The following is a 12,447-nucleotide window of genomic DNA, read 5'->3' as shown; positions in this document are numbered from 1 at the left end:
TAAATTCTAAGTGATTACTTCTAAAGCATGAACACAGCATTGCTTGTGCTGTCAGCCCCAGCCCTGCCACTGCCTCTTCCCTCCCTCCTCTCTGCTGGAAGAAGGATCATCAGGGCATGTGCCTAGCTGAATGTTCTCCAGCCTGTTTGTGGCTGAGCTGCAGGTTCGTGCAGGAAGGTTGTGCCATCCTGGTGATGTATCAGCCTTGGAGAGCTGGCTGAACACCAGTAAGTCAAGATGCAGCTGGGCTTGAGCCGGGCAGTGAATGAGCACATTGCTTGGTGATGCCCTAGGCTGCTCCAGCTGCAGATTCCTAATGGTGTTGGGATGTGGCAAAAGCTGCTTGGATCCTTTTAGGATTAAAGACAACTGCATATCTTTCTCAAAAAAAATTAAAAAGGGGGGGCTTCAGCTCTGTGGTAGTTATTTGGTTCTAAAATCCTTCTTGCTACTGTTAGTGTGCAGCTCAAGATTTTGCTTTGTCCTTGGTGGTGAGAGACTGATGCTGCAGATCTCTCCCTGTGTTCACTTGGTCCTGCATGACAGCCTCCAAAATTTTAACTTTTCAAATCATCTGAAGAGCTCTGGTATTCTTGCACATGCTATCAGAGCATCCAGATGGATGGAGAGGCTTCAGTGTCTTTTATTTAAGCTTCCCCATCACAAAGTGTTGACATTGTTTATCTTAGATTGAAAATTCATGGCAAAGGAAGCACTGGCCAGCTGAAACAGTGCTTATCTTGGCTCCTCTGGTTTTTTTTAACGATGCTTATGAAACTGCTTGGAAGCATTTTTCATTGAGATAGAAGTGCATTTGCATTTAGCTTCCTGTCATCGGCTTAAAAGACTGCACATAAAGTCCAGAGAATTTTGTTATACAAGAAAAGGGAAAATACTTTTTTACACATATTTTCCTAGATAAATTATACTTCTCTCTGTGTAACAACCAACTCAGGAAAACTCTGCTAATACCCAGAATATTTTGACATAATCAGTAGTTGGTATTGTACCCCCCTGAAATCTTGCCTCAACTTGAATTCTGGCATGCAGGTTTGGCTCTTCCCTCACAATCGTTTTTCTTGTAGCACTGGCTGCCTTACTTTGTGATGGTGAAAATCTGGAAGACCTTATGAAACTGTCCCCAGAAGAGCTGCTCCTAAGATGGGTCAACTTCCACCTGGAAAATGCAGGCTGGCACAAAATCAGTAACTTCAGCTCAGATATCAAGGTACCAAAGTTCTCCTAATTTGCAATGCCTGGGAAAAGATTAGGAGCTGGACAGGGATGTGTTTGCCTGTGTAAATGAGGCCTTTCATCCTCAGACAGGACCTTTCTTGACCCTAATTTACTGAGTGGTCTTACCAGGGGGGTTTTGGATATTATATTTGAGGTCCTGCAGTGCTGTTCTCTCTTGCCATGAAGATGAGCCCAGTGTTGAACTGTCTGTTTCCTCCAGTGCTGCTGTTGTTTTAATCAACTCTGAAACTGGTATCACTTATATGTTTTAAAATGTCCTTAATCCATATTTTGGTGGAAATAACGAGGGAAAATGCTTCACTGGAGAGTGAGACTTCCACATATGATGACAGGTGATGGCATTTCATCTAAAATGACATGGACTGGAGAGAGGAAAGGAAATGACCTTTTATTCTTCACACTGCGTTTAGTAGGAATGGCAGTGGGGACTCTTAAAGCTGCTTTTCACATGTGAGTGGGGGCACTGGTGAGAAATGGAGGATGGTGACTCAAGGTCAGTATGGAGCATCTGGATACTGGTCTCAGCAGTTTTCTGGAGCTTATTCACATGGCCAGCAGTTTTAAGGAGGGGAAAGAAGATTGAGATAGAAAAAAAAATTGATAATTGAGATGTATGAGGAGCATAGATCTGACCTGTTGTGTGCATGGTCAATCTTATTTCCAACTTCAAAATTACTTCGAGTTTTGCTGATAGCTGTTGGCTTCTCTGGTGCATCCCCTAGGCTGCCATGATATGCTAAGGTCTTCCTTAGTGCTGAGGACTAAAAGGACATGTAGTTGATAAATAATCACTACAGCTATTGGCTTCTCCTGGTTTGTGACCATCCATGGCCTCTCTCCTCTAAGCTGTTCTAGCTAATGTGCAGGCACAAAAGCAAACATTCAGGCAGCTTCTAATCAGCTTTTTGCTTGGAATTTATCTTCACTAAGCCATTTTCATCATTGCTGTGGCAGTAGGAATAGCTGCCTTGGGGCATCTGGGGGCCATGAGTGTGAGCAGCATGGGGTCATTGCCTCCTCCAGCCACTGCAGAGGTGGCTGTGACACCAGAGGTTGTAGCAAAGGCAGCTTTCAGTCAAACCACATAATTGTCATCTTAAATATTTCTAACCTTTTCCCTTTGTTTCCTTTCCTGCTGCCTGGATTTCTGCCATTGTGCTCTCTCTTAAGCTTACAGATTTTGGCAATTCGGTAAAGGTACATAAGCCAATTATGCACGGTGACTTGTTAAAAATGAGCTTGAAATGAATTGTTATGGTGTATTCACTGCTGTGCAGGAGAGCTGAATTTTCTTTTTCATTCATTTCAGGATTCCAGAGCCTATTTCCACCTCCTCAATCAAATTGCACCCAAAGGGCAGAAAGAAGGAGAGCCTCAGATTGATATTAACATGTCAGGTTTCAATGTAAGTATTCAGGCTGTTGTGTCCTCATCCTGTAGAATCATGAACTACCTGTACCCTATCATTGCCCCATGACATCAGGGTAACCAGATATCTTAATTTCTAGAGCGTGTACAGCGTCAGTGGCCATGTGCACACCTCAGGTGTGTGCTCAATTGAGTGCTTGCTGCCAGCCTGGTCACTACCCTCCAATTAACAGAGATGATTGAGAAATCCTTTGTGGGCTTGCTCCATTTGGGAGCATATTGACTTCTTTTGAACCACCAAGTTCCAAAAGCATTAGAATTTGACAGCATGTGAACTTAGAAAGCACCATGCTAAGAAAAATAGCGAGACAAGCCATGACAGTGGCACAGCAGCAGAGGCTGGTGTGTGTGCCTCATCCCTTTGCTCGGTTAGTGACTGATGCCAAACGTGGATTTGTGACATTGCTCCAGATAGTGGTCAGGAGCTTCCCATCTGCTTTGTAGCTCAGTCTGTTCCATGACAGCTCTTGTCCATTGCATCCCTGGCAGGAAAAGGATGACTTGCAGAGGGCAGAGTACATGCTGCAGCAGGCAGATCGACTCGGCTGCCAGCAGTTTGTCACACCAGCTGATGTGGTCAGTGGCAACCCCAAACTGAATCTGGCCTTCGTTGCCAACCTGTTCAACAAGTACCCAGCACTTACCAAGCCTGAAAACCAGGACATCGACTGGACCCTTTTGGAAGGTGAGGGCCATATCAGTCACAAAATTAGCAGGAGGAGACTATCTAAAGTAAACAGTTGTGTCACTGGAGGCTGTGCCCTGCAGAGGTATCTCCATTGAAGTAACACCTATCATTTGAGGCTTCAGTGCTGCAGTGGTTGTTTACTCATTTGAGGCAGATGAGAAGGGCACTTGGCAGCCTGTTCAGCTGCTCTGACCCTGTTGTGGAGCCTGAACCTGTAGGCACACTGCCAGCAGCCTGTCACTCACCATGCTGAGGAACTTGGTTTTGCCATTTCCTCTGATGGGCAAGAAAACCTCAGAAATACAGTGAGGTGTTCATGGGAGTGCTAATTGTTGACACAACTGGGACTGGGCTGTGACAGCAGTTTGTTAACACCTATGTGAAAGACCTTCCTGCTCCTTTTTCTTGCAGAAAGTGCAAAAGGCTCTTCTGAGGCCTGAGGAAATAAAAATGATATCCAAGATTAGATAGCAGGGTCACCCTCTTCCTTTGAAAAAAATTATAGTATTAAAAAATACTCTTTCTCTTCTTAAAACCTCCTGGTGAACTCTGCTGCTCAAAGCTCCCTGCCTTGCAAGGTGGAAATCCCTGCTCAGCTTTGAATTTGCAGAATTTGCAGTGAACCTGTTTTCTGTCATTTAGGAGAGACGCGCGAGGAACGGACCTTCCGCAACTGGATGAACTCCCTTGGTGTGAACCCCCATGTAAATCATCTCTATGGGTAAGCTTTAGGCTCTTGGGAGACCCAACTTTTTTTTTCTTTTGAGGATTGTTGTTGAAATTGCAACAACCTGTAAAGAATAGTAATTATTCATGATGTGACAAAGTCAGAGTGCACTCAAATCTTGAAATATTAGACTTAATCCATGCTTTCCACTTTAGTGATCTCCAAGATGCACTGGTAATACTACAATTATATGAAAAGATCAAAGTTCCTGTTGACTGGAATAAGGTTAACAAGCCTCCGTACCCTAAACTTGGAGCAAATATGAAAAAGGTAAACACGTCAAAAGACTTTGAGGGAAGCCATGGACACTAAAATTCTTGTTCAAGGCTTCCAGTCAAGTGTGTTTGTGAGCGATTTTTCTGTTTAAACTCTTGTCCTGTGTAGCTTGAAAACTGTAACTACGCTGTAGACTTGGGAAAGCATCCAGCTAAATTCTCCCTGGTTGGCATCGGAGGGCAAGATCTGAATGATGGAAACCCAACGCTGACACTGGCCTTGGTCTGGCAGTTGATGAGAAGGTAGGACCCCTCTCAAACATGTGAAACTTGCAAATGGAGTACAGAATTTGGGAAGTTTCTTCCATGAGAACGTTGCAGCACCTGGAACAGGTCACCCAGAATGATTGTAAAACCTCTGTCCTTTGGGGGATGTCTGAGACAAACCTGGACAAAACTGTGATAGAGCTGCACATGAGAGGCTGGAGCAGGCACCTCTGTACAGCTTGTTGGTGGACCTGTGATCATCCTGTGACAAGGATCACCTCTCTCTCACCTGCTCAAGTCTGGTCCACAAGCAGAAACCCTGACCAGGCACATTACACAACTTTTATGTTCCGATTTTTAATTGGAAATTGAGAGGGAAACATTCTGGGGCTGCTTTATAGCCCTCTTTTGTGTTGGCATGGGGGAAAGAAGAAACTTAATAACAGATAAAGTTGATGTTCCTGTTACCTAGTTCTGAAGAAATGTAAGATTATGCAAATATATGTCTGGAAGAAAGGTGTGTGGTAGCTCCGAATTTGACATTAGAGGTCTTGAATGCCAACTCCTGAGGTAATACACACTTTTTAGATAATGCGTTACCCCCATTGGAGCAAATGCTCAATGATCAAAGAGTTTAACAAGTGTCTTGAGCCCAGGCAATTTTGTGAGCTCTTATTAAAGGACATGAAATGCTAGAAAGGCTAAATGCTTTAACAGAAATCACACTTCAGATAAGATACATGGTTCTTTCTTTTTGCTAAAGGAGTTTAAAAAAAACCCTGAGCCCAGAGCTGAGACTATGTAGAGACTTTCCAAGCTGCCATGGGTCATGTTGCATCCTGGCTGCATGGCTTTGTCCTGGCTCTGTGCCTAATCTTGTTTTCTCTGCTGGTTCTCAGGTACACGCTGAATGTCCTTGAGGACCTGGGTGATGGTCAGAAAACCAATGATGACATTATAGTCAGCTGGGTAAACCAGACCCTGAAAGAAGCTGGCAAGTCCACCTCCATCCAGAACTTCAAGGTGCAAGTTCCCTTCTTGCCTACAAAAGGAGACGAGTACCCAATTTTTTTTTCCTCGGCTGGAGGAACAGCAGGGGCATCTTAGAAAAGAGTTTAAACAGGACAGGATTCAGTCTGTGCTGAGAACAGAGTGGCTTCAAGCTACAAGATAGGAGACTGTTTAGGACTGCCCATAGCAGGGAATAGTGTCAGAGGAGGGGGGGTGGTCAGTATCTGGGGCAGAGATGGGAGTTGAGATGCTGGCAAGCAAAGGGGCTGGAGCTGGTGTGCATTTGGAGGTGAGCATTGTGCCTTGGGCTGTGTTCAGCAGGGCAGAGCTGCTGCCTGCACAATGATTACTTCCTTGGATTTTCAGAGCACTTGCAGTAAATTGGAGTAGTAGTATTGTATTATCACCAAAGGTGAGGCAGCAGTTTGGTTTTCCCTCCGGTCCACCTGGGAGTAGTCACTAACACTGCTGCTTTGAAAAGGCTCATTTAAAACTTCTTTGGTTGCACTTTGCAGCAGAATTGAGGTGAGAATTATGCTTTAAGGATTGGACACTCATCTTTACATCTCTGTCCCTGTATTCTCTAGGACAAGACTATCAGCACGAGCTTGGCAGTTGTGGATTTAATCGATGCCATCCAGCCTCATTGTATCAACTATGACCTAGTAAAGACTGGTCACCTATCGGAAGATGACAAGCAAAATAACGCTAAGTATGTTTTCTTTTTCAAAAGCTGTTTTGCATTGGAAGGGTGCACATTCAATGTGCTGGCCTCAAGCTGCAGGTGTTTTGACCACTGCTTATTGCTGTGGTTTTCAGTCTCTTATCACCGTACTTTTTACACAGGCAGCACTTACTGAAATAGAGTTGCTGTCCTTGCCTGTGACGCTGGAGGGAGCAGTTGGCTGAACTCTGGCTTGCTGAGAGAAATGCAGAACAGCTTCGGCAGTTCTTACCAGTAATACTCTATTTCTCACCTGTTTGTTCAGGCATTTGAAGTGTTCAGCTGGTGGCTCAGAGTTTTGAAATGGAACCTTTGTATGTCTTATGTCTTGTTGAATCATCATAGATTGTCAAGTTTAAAGTATGCCTATTAAAACATGCCTTTGAAATGTGTGTTCTGTGACTGTTCTGCAGTGGCAGAATGACAGCAAAATTTCTGGCAGATAATAGTCTCACTTGGTTATTCATAAGGAGCAAAGAGAAGAGGAAATGTTACATGATTAATCCTTCATTATATATGCTATTAGCCCTAACAAATATTAAGATTCTTTTTTAACCGTTTGTAAAGTGGACTTGACATTCAAAGGTCAATTTGCACATTAAAAACACTTTACTGTGGAAAAGGAAAACAGCAAAAGATGAGAAAAACTTGTAAAACAAAAGGATGTGGTGTGATCAAACTGTTCCGCATATTGAATCTTAATAAAGAATAGGTGAAATTGTGTTGGATGGGGCAGGATTTGACTCATCATTTACTGGTAGCAGTCTCAGTGCTGACCACCTCATCTTTCCATGGTGAATAGGTATGCTGTGTCCATGGCAAGAAGAATTGGTGCCAGAGTTTATGCTCTTCCAGAAGATCTTGTGGAGGTGAAGCCAAAGATGGTCATGACCGTGTTTGCCTGCTTGATGGGCAGAGGAATGAAGCGAGTATAAAAGGGATGATGCATGTAAAAAAAAAAAACAAAAACAAAATGCAACAGAAACCCAACCTGCCACCCTGGGTGCATGAGTAGCAGATTGGCTGTGACCACATTGAAATGCTGTTGGCCTTGGAACTGTTGAAGTTCAAAGGACTTTGTTTTGCTTTGCAAGACAAATTTATCAAAATTCTCAGGGGGAGGAGTTTTAGCCAACAGATGTGCTCTTTTCCCAAAGGAAAGTTTAACTTATCAAGAGCTCACAAAAATGCATTCATAGCAGACCTGCATCTTGCAATATTGCTCTGGAGCTGTTTTCACTCCATTGTTTCTCAGATACTTGACGTGGGTTTTTACCCTTGAGAGCGATAAGGTGGTTGGTATGAGTTGTAATGGAAACAAATCTAATTTCCATCTGCAGTCCACTTTAATTTCTATCATACAGTCCAAGCATATTTTAGGTTTGACCACATCCTTAATTTTGCAAATAAAGCTACAATACAGGTTGGGACCTGCAGGCCAGCTCGCAATGCTAAATGAAAAATGTATAATTAGGAAGATGTATTTCCTCTGTTATTCTTTGTACATGGTCCTTTTTTGTACATCTAACTATTTTGATTACTTTACAAATAAAGCATGGCAGTTTTTTCTCTTGCTGCTTATAAAAGGTTTTTTTGGTTTGTTTTTTTTTTTTTTTAAGGTTATGCTACATATGATACTACCACCATCCTTGAACCTCTTGCAGTAACATATGATCATGTTGCTGATGGCATGGTTACACCTGAGAATGGAAGTGAATGCATTTTGGTATGCATCTTGGTTCAGTTCTGTGCACCTAGAAAACATTTTTTTCAAAAATCTGCATGAAAATTATAACTTTTTTATTTAAAATGCTGTTAGATACAAAACCATACTACATTGTGGAGAGGTTTTGTGCAGGGAAGAGGCAAATGATATAAACAACAGGGTTCAATAAAGTGAACAGAAAATGTGCTGGAATATAAAATTATTTTTACAGATAAATGGAAGGGAAACACTGTCGCCAAAGAATGAAGATGCTGTATCCATAGGATTTAATATTCTTTTGCTTTGGCAAGCTGTTTGCAATATTTTGAGATCATATTGCTATTCCAAGCTATTCAAAGTGATGTAATATGGTGGCAAAGCATTAGTTGAAATAAAAACATTTAAATACATGCTTCTCCTTATTTACACTGACCCAGCATGGCAGCCTGTCTTCAGTTGCAGCTGATGCTTCTGAGCTGCAGTGCCACACACAATCTTTCTTCATCTTTAATGGCCTGATGTAAATCTGATACTAGGTACTGGTCCTTCAGAGCATGTTGAGGGGGGTTGGTGCTGCTGGGAGCACAGCAGGGAAAGGTCCCTTAGAAGCAAAGTTTGTTTGAAGCAGCAGCTTCTGTATTGTGCCTTGGGGGCTTCAGAGATGAACATTTGTATGAGGGCTAATTGAGTGAAAGGGACTTAATTTTTCTGTGTGTAGGAGATGAAAAAAGGGCAGGTGAAAAGGAGGAATTTGACAGGGAGCTGAAGAGGGGCTGGGGCACCTGGGAGGAGATGAGCAGGAGCCCTGCCTGCTGCAGGGGTGAGAGCATGTGGGCTGTGATGGCACCGGCTGGGAGTGCTCCCTGCTCTGAATGTGGAGTGTCAGCAAACCACCCCAGTGATTCCCTGCATGAAGCCTTGTGCAGAGCTGGCTGGTAACTTTCCACTGGTACAATTTTTTCACTAGAAAAGTATGTTAACAAAGCTTCCTACAGGAAATTGTATGTTTTCACTCAAGATGGAGCGATATACCATAAGTAGAGTCACAGCCATCCCACTGAAACAGTGTTCTGGTGATTTATGGCACTGGCTGGGGCCGTGGTGTAATTAAAGTCAAAATTCTTGGACTTTGGACAATTACAGAATGGGAAAGCATCTCCTAGTGCTGGATGTATTTAAGAAAGAAAAGTTTGGGGTCCAAGCAAAGCAGATCTCTCACACTGAAGGTCCAGTGCAGAGCAATCAGGACAAACTCAGTGCTTTCTCTCCTTAACAAGCAGGTTTTCAAATAGTTTGTTTTGTTAAACACACCGAAAATTTCCAACAGGAGATGTAAACTTTAGCACATTTCCTTCTTCCTGCAACTCTTTTTGCTCTTTAATATTAAATTACTTGTTAGTATTTACACTTTGTTTTGCTTCTTCAATTACATGCTTTTTGTTTTCTAGGTTTTTTTAGCAGTGTCAGCTTTGATGCCTTGGAAAGGCTGACCTGGAACAGAGACTGAACAGAGCTAGAGAATAAAGTAGATATTTATTGAAAAGCCTTTAAGGGTACACCTTGGTCAGCACAAGAGCCTGACCAGGGCTACACCCAAGGTGGACTTAAAATGGTCACAAAATGGAAGACCGGTCACAAGATCCTACATTTTTATAAGTTTTGGTCCATTTGCATATTGAGGTTTAATTGTCCAATTACAGCTTTGGGTTGTGAAGTCTCATCCTTCTTGTTTTCTTTTTTCAGTCCACTGTGGTTTATGCTTTTGGGCCTGAAACCTGTACTCATTGTTCTTGGTCTTCAGCAGGAAAAGGATTTGTTTTGTCTACCTACTCTGTGAAGAGAGCTTACTAGCACTTAATATGAGACTCAGAACTACACACTTAGGCAGCACAGAATCTGAAAAACATGAAAGCTAAAACTCAAGGCATCAGTATTGAAATTTTTTTTTAACAGTTGGACTTGCTGTTTCCCTTGGGGGCGCATGTTGTCCTTACCCTTAATCTTAAGGTCCTCCTTCAAATGTCGTCACAAGCCCATACTGCCTCCTCAGGGCCTGTGTTTTCAGGCCTTTTTCTTGTATTCCTTGCAAGTTTCATTTTTTGTGGATTAAAAATGTAGCCACATGTTCTCCCTGAGCATACTGTGTATAAGTTATTAAATATTTCTATGATTTTTTATCATAGCACAGAAGAAGCAATTTAGTTGTGCTCCTGTTGCTGTTTAATGAGGTGGTAGTATAAAAGTGGAAGGAATATTTTCTCAAAGTGTTCAGAGAAGGCAAGGTTCTTGTCCATATAAATTTTTCACTGTGCACTGGTTTTGCATTGATTGAAGAAAGCTGTGGCAAAAACCAATTAGTGAGTGGCTTTGAATGTTGACAGCCTGATTAACCAATTAAATATAGGATACGCCTCTGGGCTACACAGGTTAAAAATCAGAGGAATTCCAGGAAAATCTCTTTTTTCTTCTGGCCTGGTAGGAGATAACGGGCATTGAGGCTGGCCCTGCTCTGCCGCGTGGCCCCCGAGCCTGGTACGACTGGCTGGTTCCTGCCACTGCAGCAGTCCTGGCTGGATTTGGCCTAATGACTGCTGGGCAGAGGGAAGGGAGGAGAAGAGGCCCCATCCCGGCTGGATTGGGCCTCTAGTGACTGTTAAAAACCTTACTGCTAAAGCTGCACTTCCATCATGACCTGGGAGGCCTAGCAGGTCCGGGCCAGCCCCCCCTCCCCCCCCCCCAGCAGCTGCCAGGCAGAGGAAGGGGGGGAAAAGCCCAAGCAGTCCAAGCCATGGGCATGCTGCTATGAGATCCAAGCCATCCCTCCCCCCCAGCATCCTCTAGCCACCACTACCAAGACCTCTTGTGGAGGGAGGGGCCCAGCCATGTGAGAGATCCTGGCCCAGCCCTGGCACAGCCTGAATTTACCACCTTTGGTCACCTCCTGGGAAAGAACCATCATGCCCTCTGCAGACCTGGGAGAATGTTCACTCTTTCCTTTCACAGATGAAACTTGAAATGCACTGACCTTTCTCTGAGTGAGAGAAAAGACAGAGTGAAGACACAGAGAGACAATATGAAGACATCAAAGTCAGTAAAAGAAGAGTTACCTCTTAGATGGAAGAAGATGAGAAGATGCCTTAGTTTTAGGCTGAAAATCTTTTGTGAGTGTCCTAGGGTGACTATGATGCTTGTATCCTCAATCGTCTGTTCTGTGTGTTCTGTACCTTTAAGACTGGTTCTGGAAGCAAGCAGAGAAAGAAGAAGCGCACAGTTTGTTTTGAAAAACTATTCACTCCTCTGCACTTTTTCTTCATCCTTAGACTGTGTGTTCATCGAATGCACGGACAGCGGTCAGAGTTTTTTTTTCCTTTAAGTTAGTCTAGCTAGCTGGGGCAAAAAAGCTTCCTAGACTGTTTTTTTTTTCCTTTTTCTTGGGACTGTTTAAATCTGCTCTGGACTGAAAAACCCAGAGGAGCACCAGGAGCTGCACCTGTGGCCCACCGGGGCCTGGACCTCGGCATTTTCCAGCGCCGAAGGGACTGGGACTGATAAGAGACTGAGAGAGCTGAGCTAACTCACAGCAAGGACTCTCAGTTTTGCCATCTCTCTTCGGAGCAGCGAGAGGTTTTATTGTTTCATATTATTCATTTCTTATGCTTGTGGGCGGTTTGTTTGTTAAATAAATAGTTTTTTCCACTTTTCTTCGAGGAAGTTCTTTTCCCAGACGGGCTGGGGGGAGGGGCCATTTGGGTTTGCCCTCCTGAGGAGCCCCATTCGGAGGTTTCCTCCCAAATTTGCCCTAAACCAGGACAGTGAGATATGGTAATGGACTGTAATATACTAAAATATCCCTTTAAATCATGGAAAAATATGCATTGGGGAGATGAGAGTATTCAGATTGTAGATATAAGCAAAGGTATTTGTGATGGACTAAGTAAATATTGAAGTAGCTGTGATCTTATGAGGAACTTGAACAGAGAGAGAGATGAGATGAAGATCTGCCCCTAGAAAAAGAAAAGATCTCTGTTCCTAGAGATGAAGAAAATCCTTTGCTTTTGGAACTGTTCATCTTTAAAATGATACCCCGGGAGTGTCCATGGCCCATATGCAGCTGTGGGAAAGACTGCGTAATATGAGAGAGACTTCACAAATGCAGATTCCTGGGCAGCTGCTTTTGTGAGAATTAAAAGCCACAAGAAGACTTCTTGTCTTGTGGGGAAGTTTCCATGGCAGACTAAAAGAGACTTCTCTCTCTAAAATAACTGATGAAAGACTATTTTATAAGTGGTAAACTGACCTAAAGTTCCAAGTTTTGTCTTTATACATTGTCTGTAAGAAAGAAAAGAAGCTGTTGGGGGAGAGAAGTGTTTTGAAGGTTTTATTCTGTTTCTTATTAATTTTTTCTCTCTTGTAGTTTTGTTAATA

The 12,447-nt window shown here is 43.1% G+C and overlaps 1 protein-coding gene across 5 annotated transcripts in view; it reads left to right on the top strand.

Annotated features, from left to right (window-relative positions):
• The window catches only part of LOC310922287 (plastin-3-like), a 54,145-nt gene extending 45,715 nt beyond the window's left edge, over positions 1-8,430 (top strand). For all 5 annotated transcript variants that reach the window (XM_083882731.1, XM_083882735.1, XM_083882732.1 and 2 more), the window contains exons 8-16: positions 1,086-1,228; positions 2,567-2,662; positions 3,175-3,370; positions 4,016-4,094; positions 4,256-4,370; positions 4,485-4,618; positions 5,482-5,605; positions 6,181-6,305; positions 7,120-8,430. In XM_083882731.1, the coding sequence (XP_083738857.1) occupies positions 1,086-1,228; positions 2,567-2,662; positions 3,175-3,370; positions 4,016-4,094; positions 4,256-4,370; positions 4,485-4,618; positions 5,482-5,605; positions 6,181-6,305; positions 7,120-7,252 (1,145 nt within the window). In that variant the 3' untranslated portion in view covers positions 7,253-8,430. The remainder of the gene's footprint in view (positions 1-1,085; positions 1,229-2,566; positions 2,663-3,174; positions 3,371-4,015; positions 4,095-4,255; positions 4,371-4,484; positions 4,619-5,481; positions 5,606-6,180; positions 6,306-7,119) is intronic.
• The last annotated feature ends 4,017 nt before the right edge of the window (positions 8,431-12,447 follow it).

The sequence above is a fragment of the Zosterops lateralis genome, assembly GCF_965231275.1.
Source record: "Zosterops lateralis genome assembly, chromosome: W".
NCBI classification, from domain to species: domain Eukaryota; kingdom Metazoa; phylum Chordata; class Aves; order Passeriformes; family Zosteropidae; genus Zosterops; species Zosterops lateralis.
This window is presented reverse-complemented; position numbering and strand designations above follow the sequence as displayed.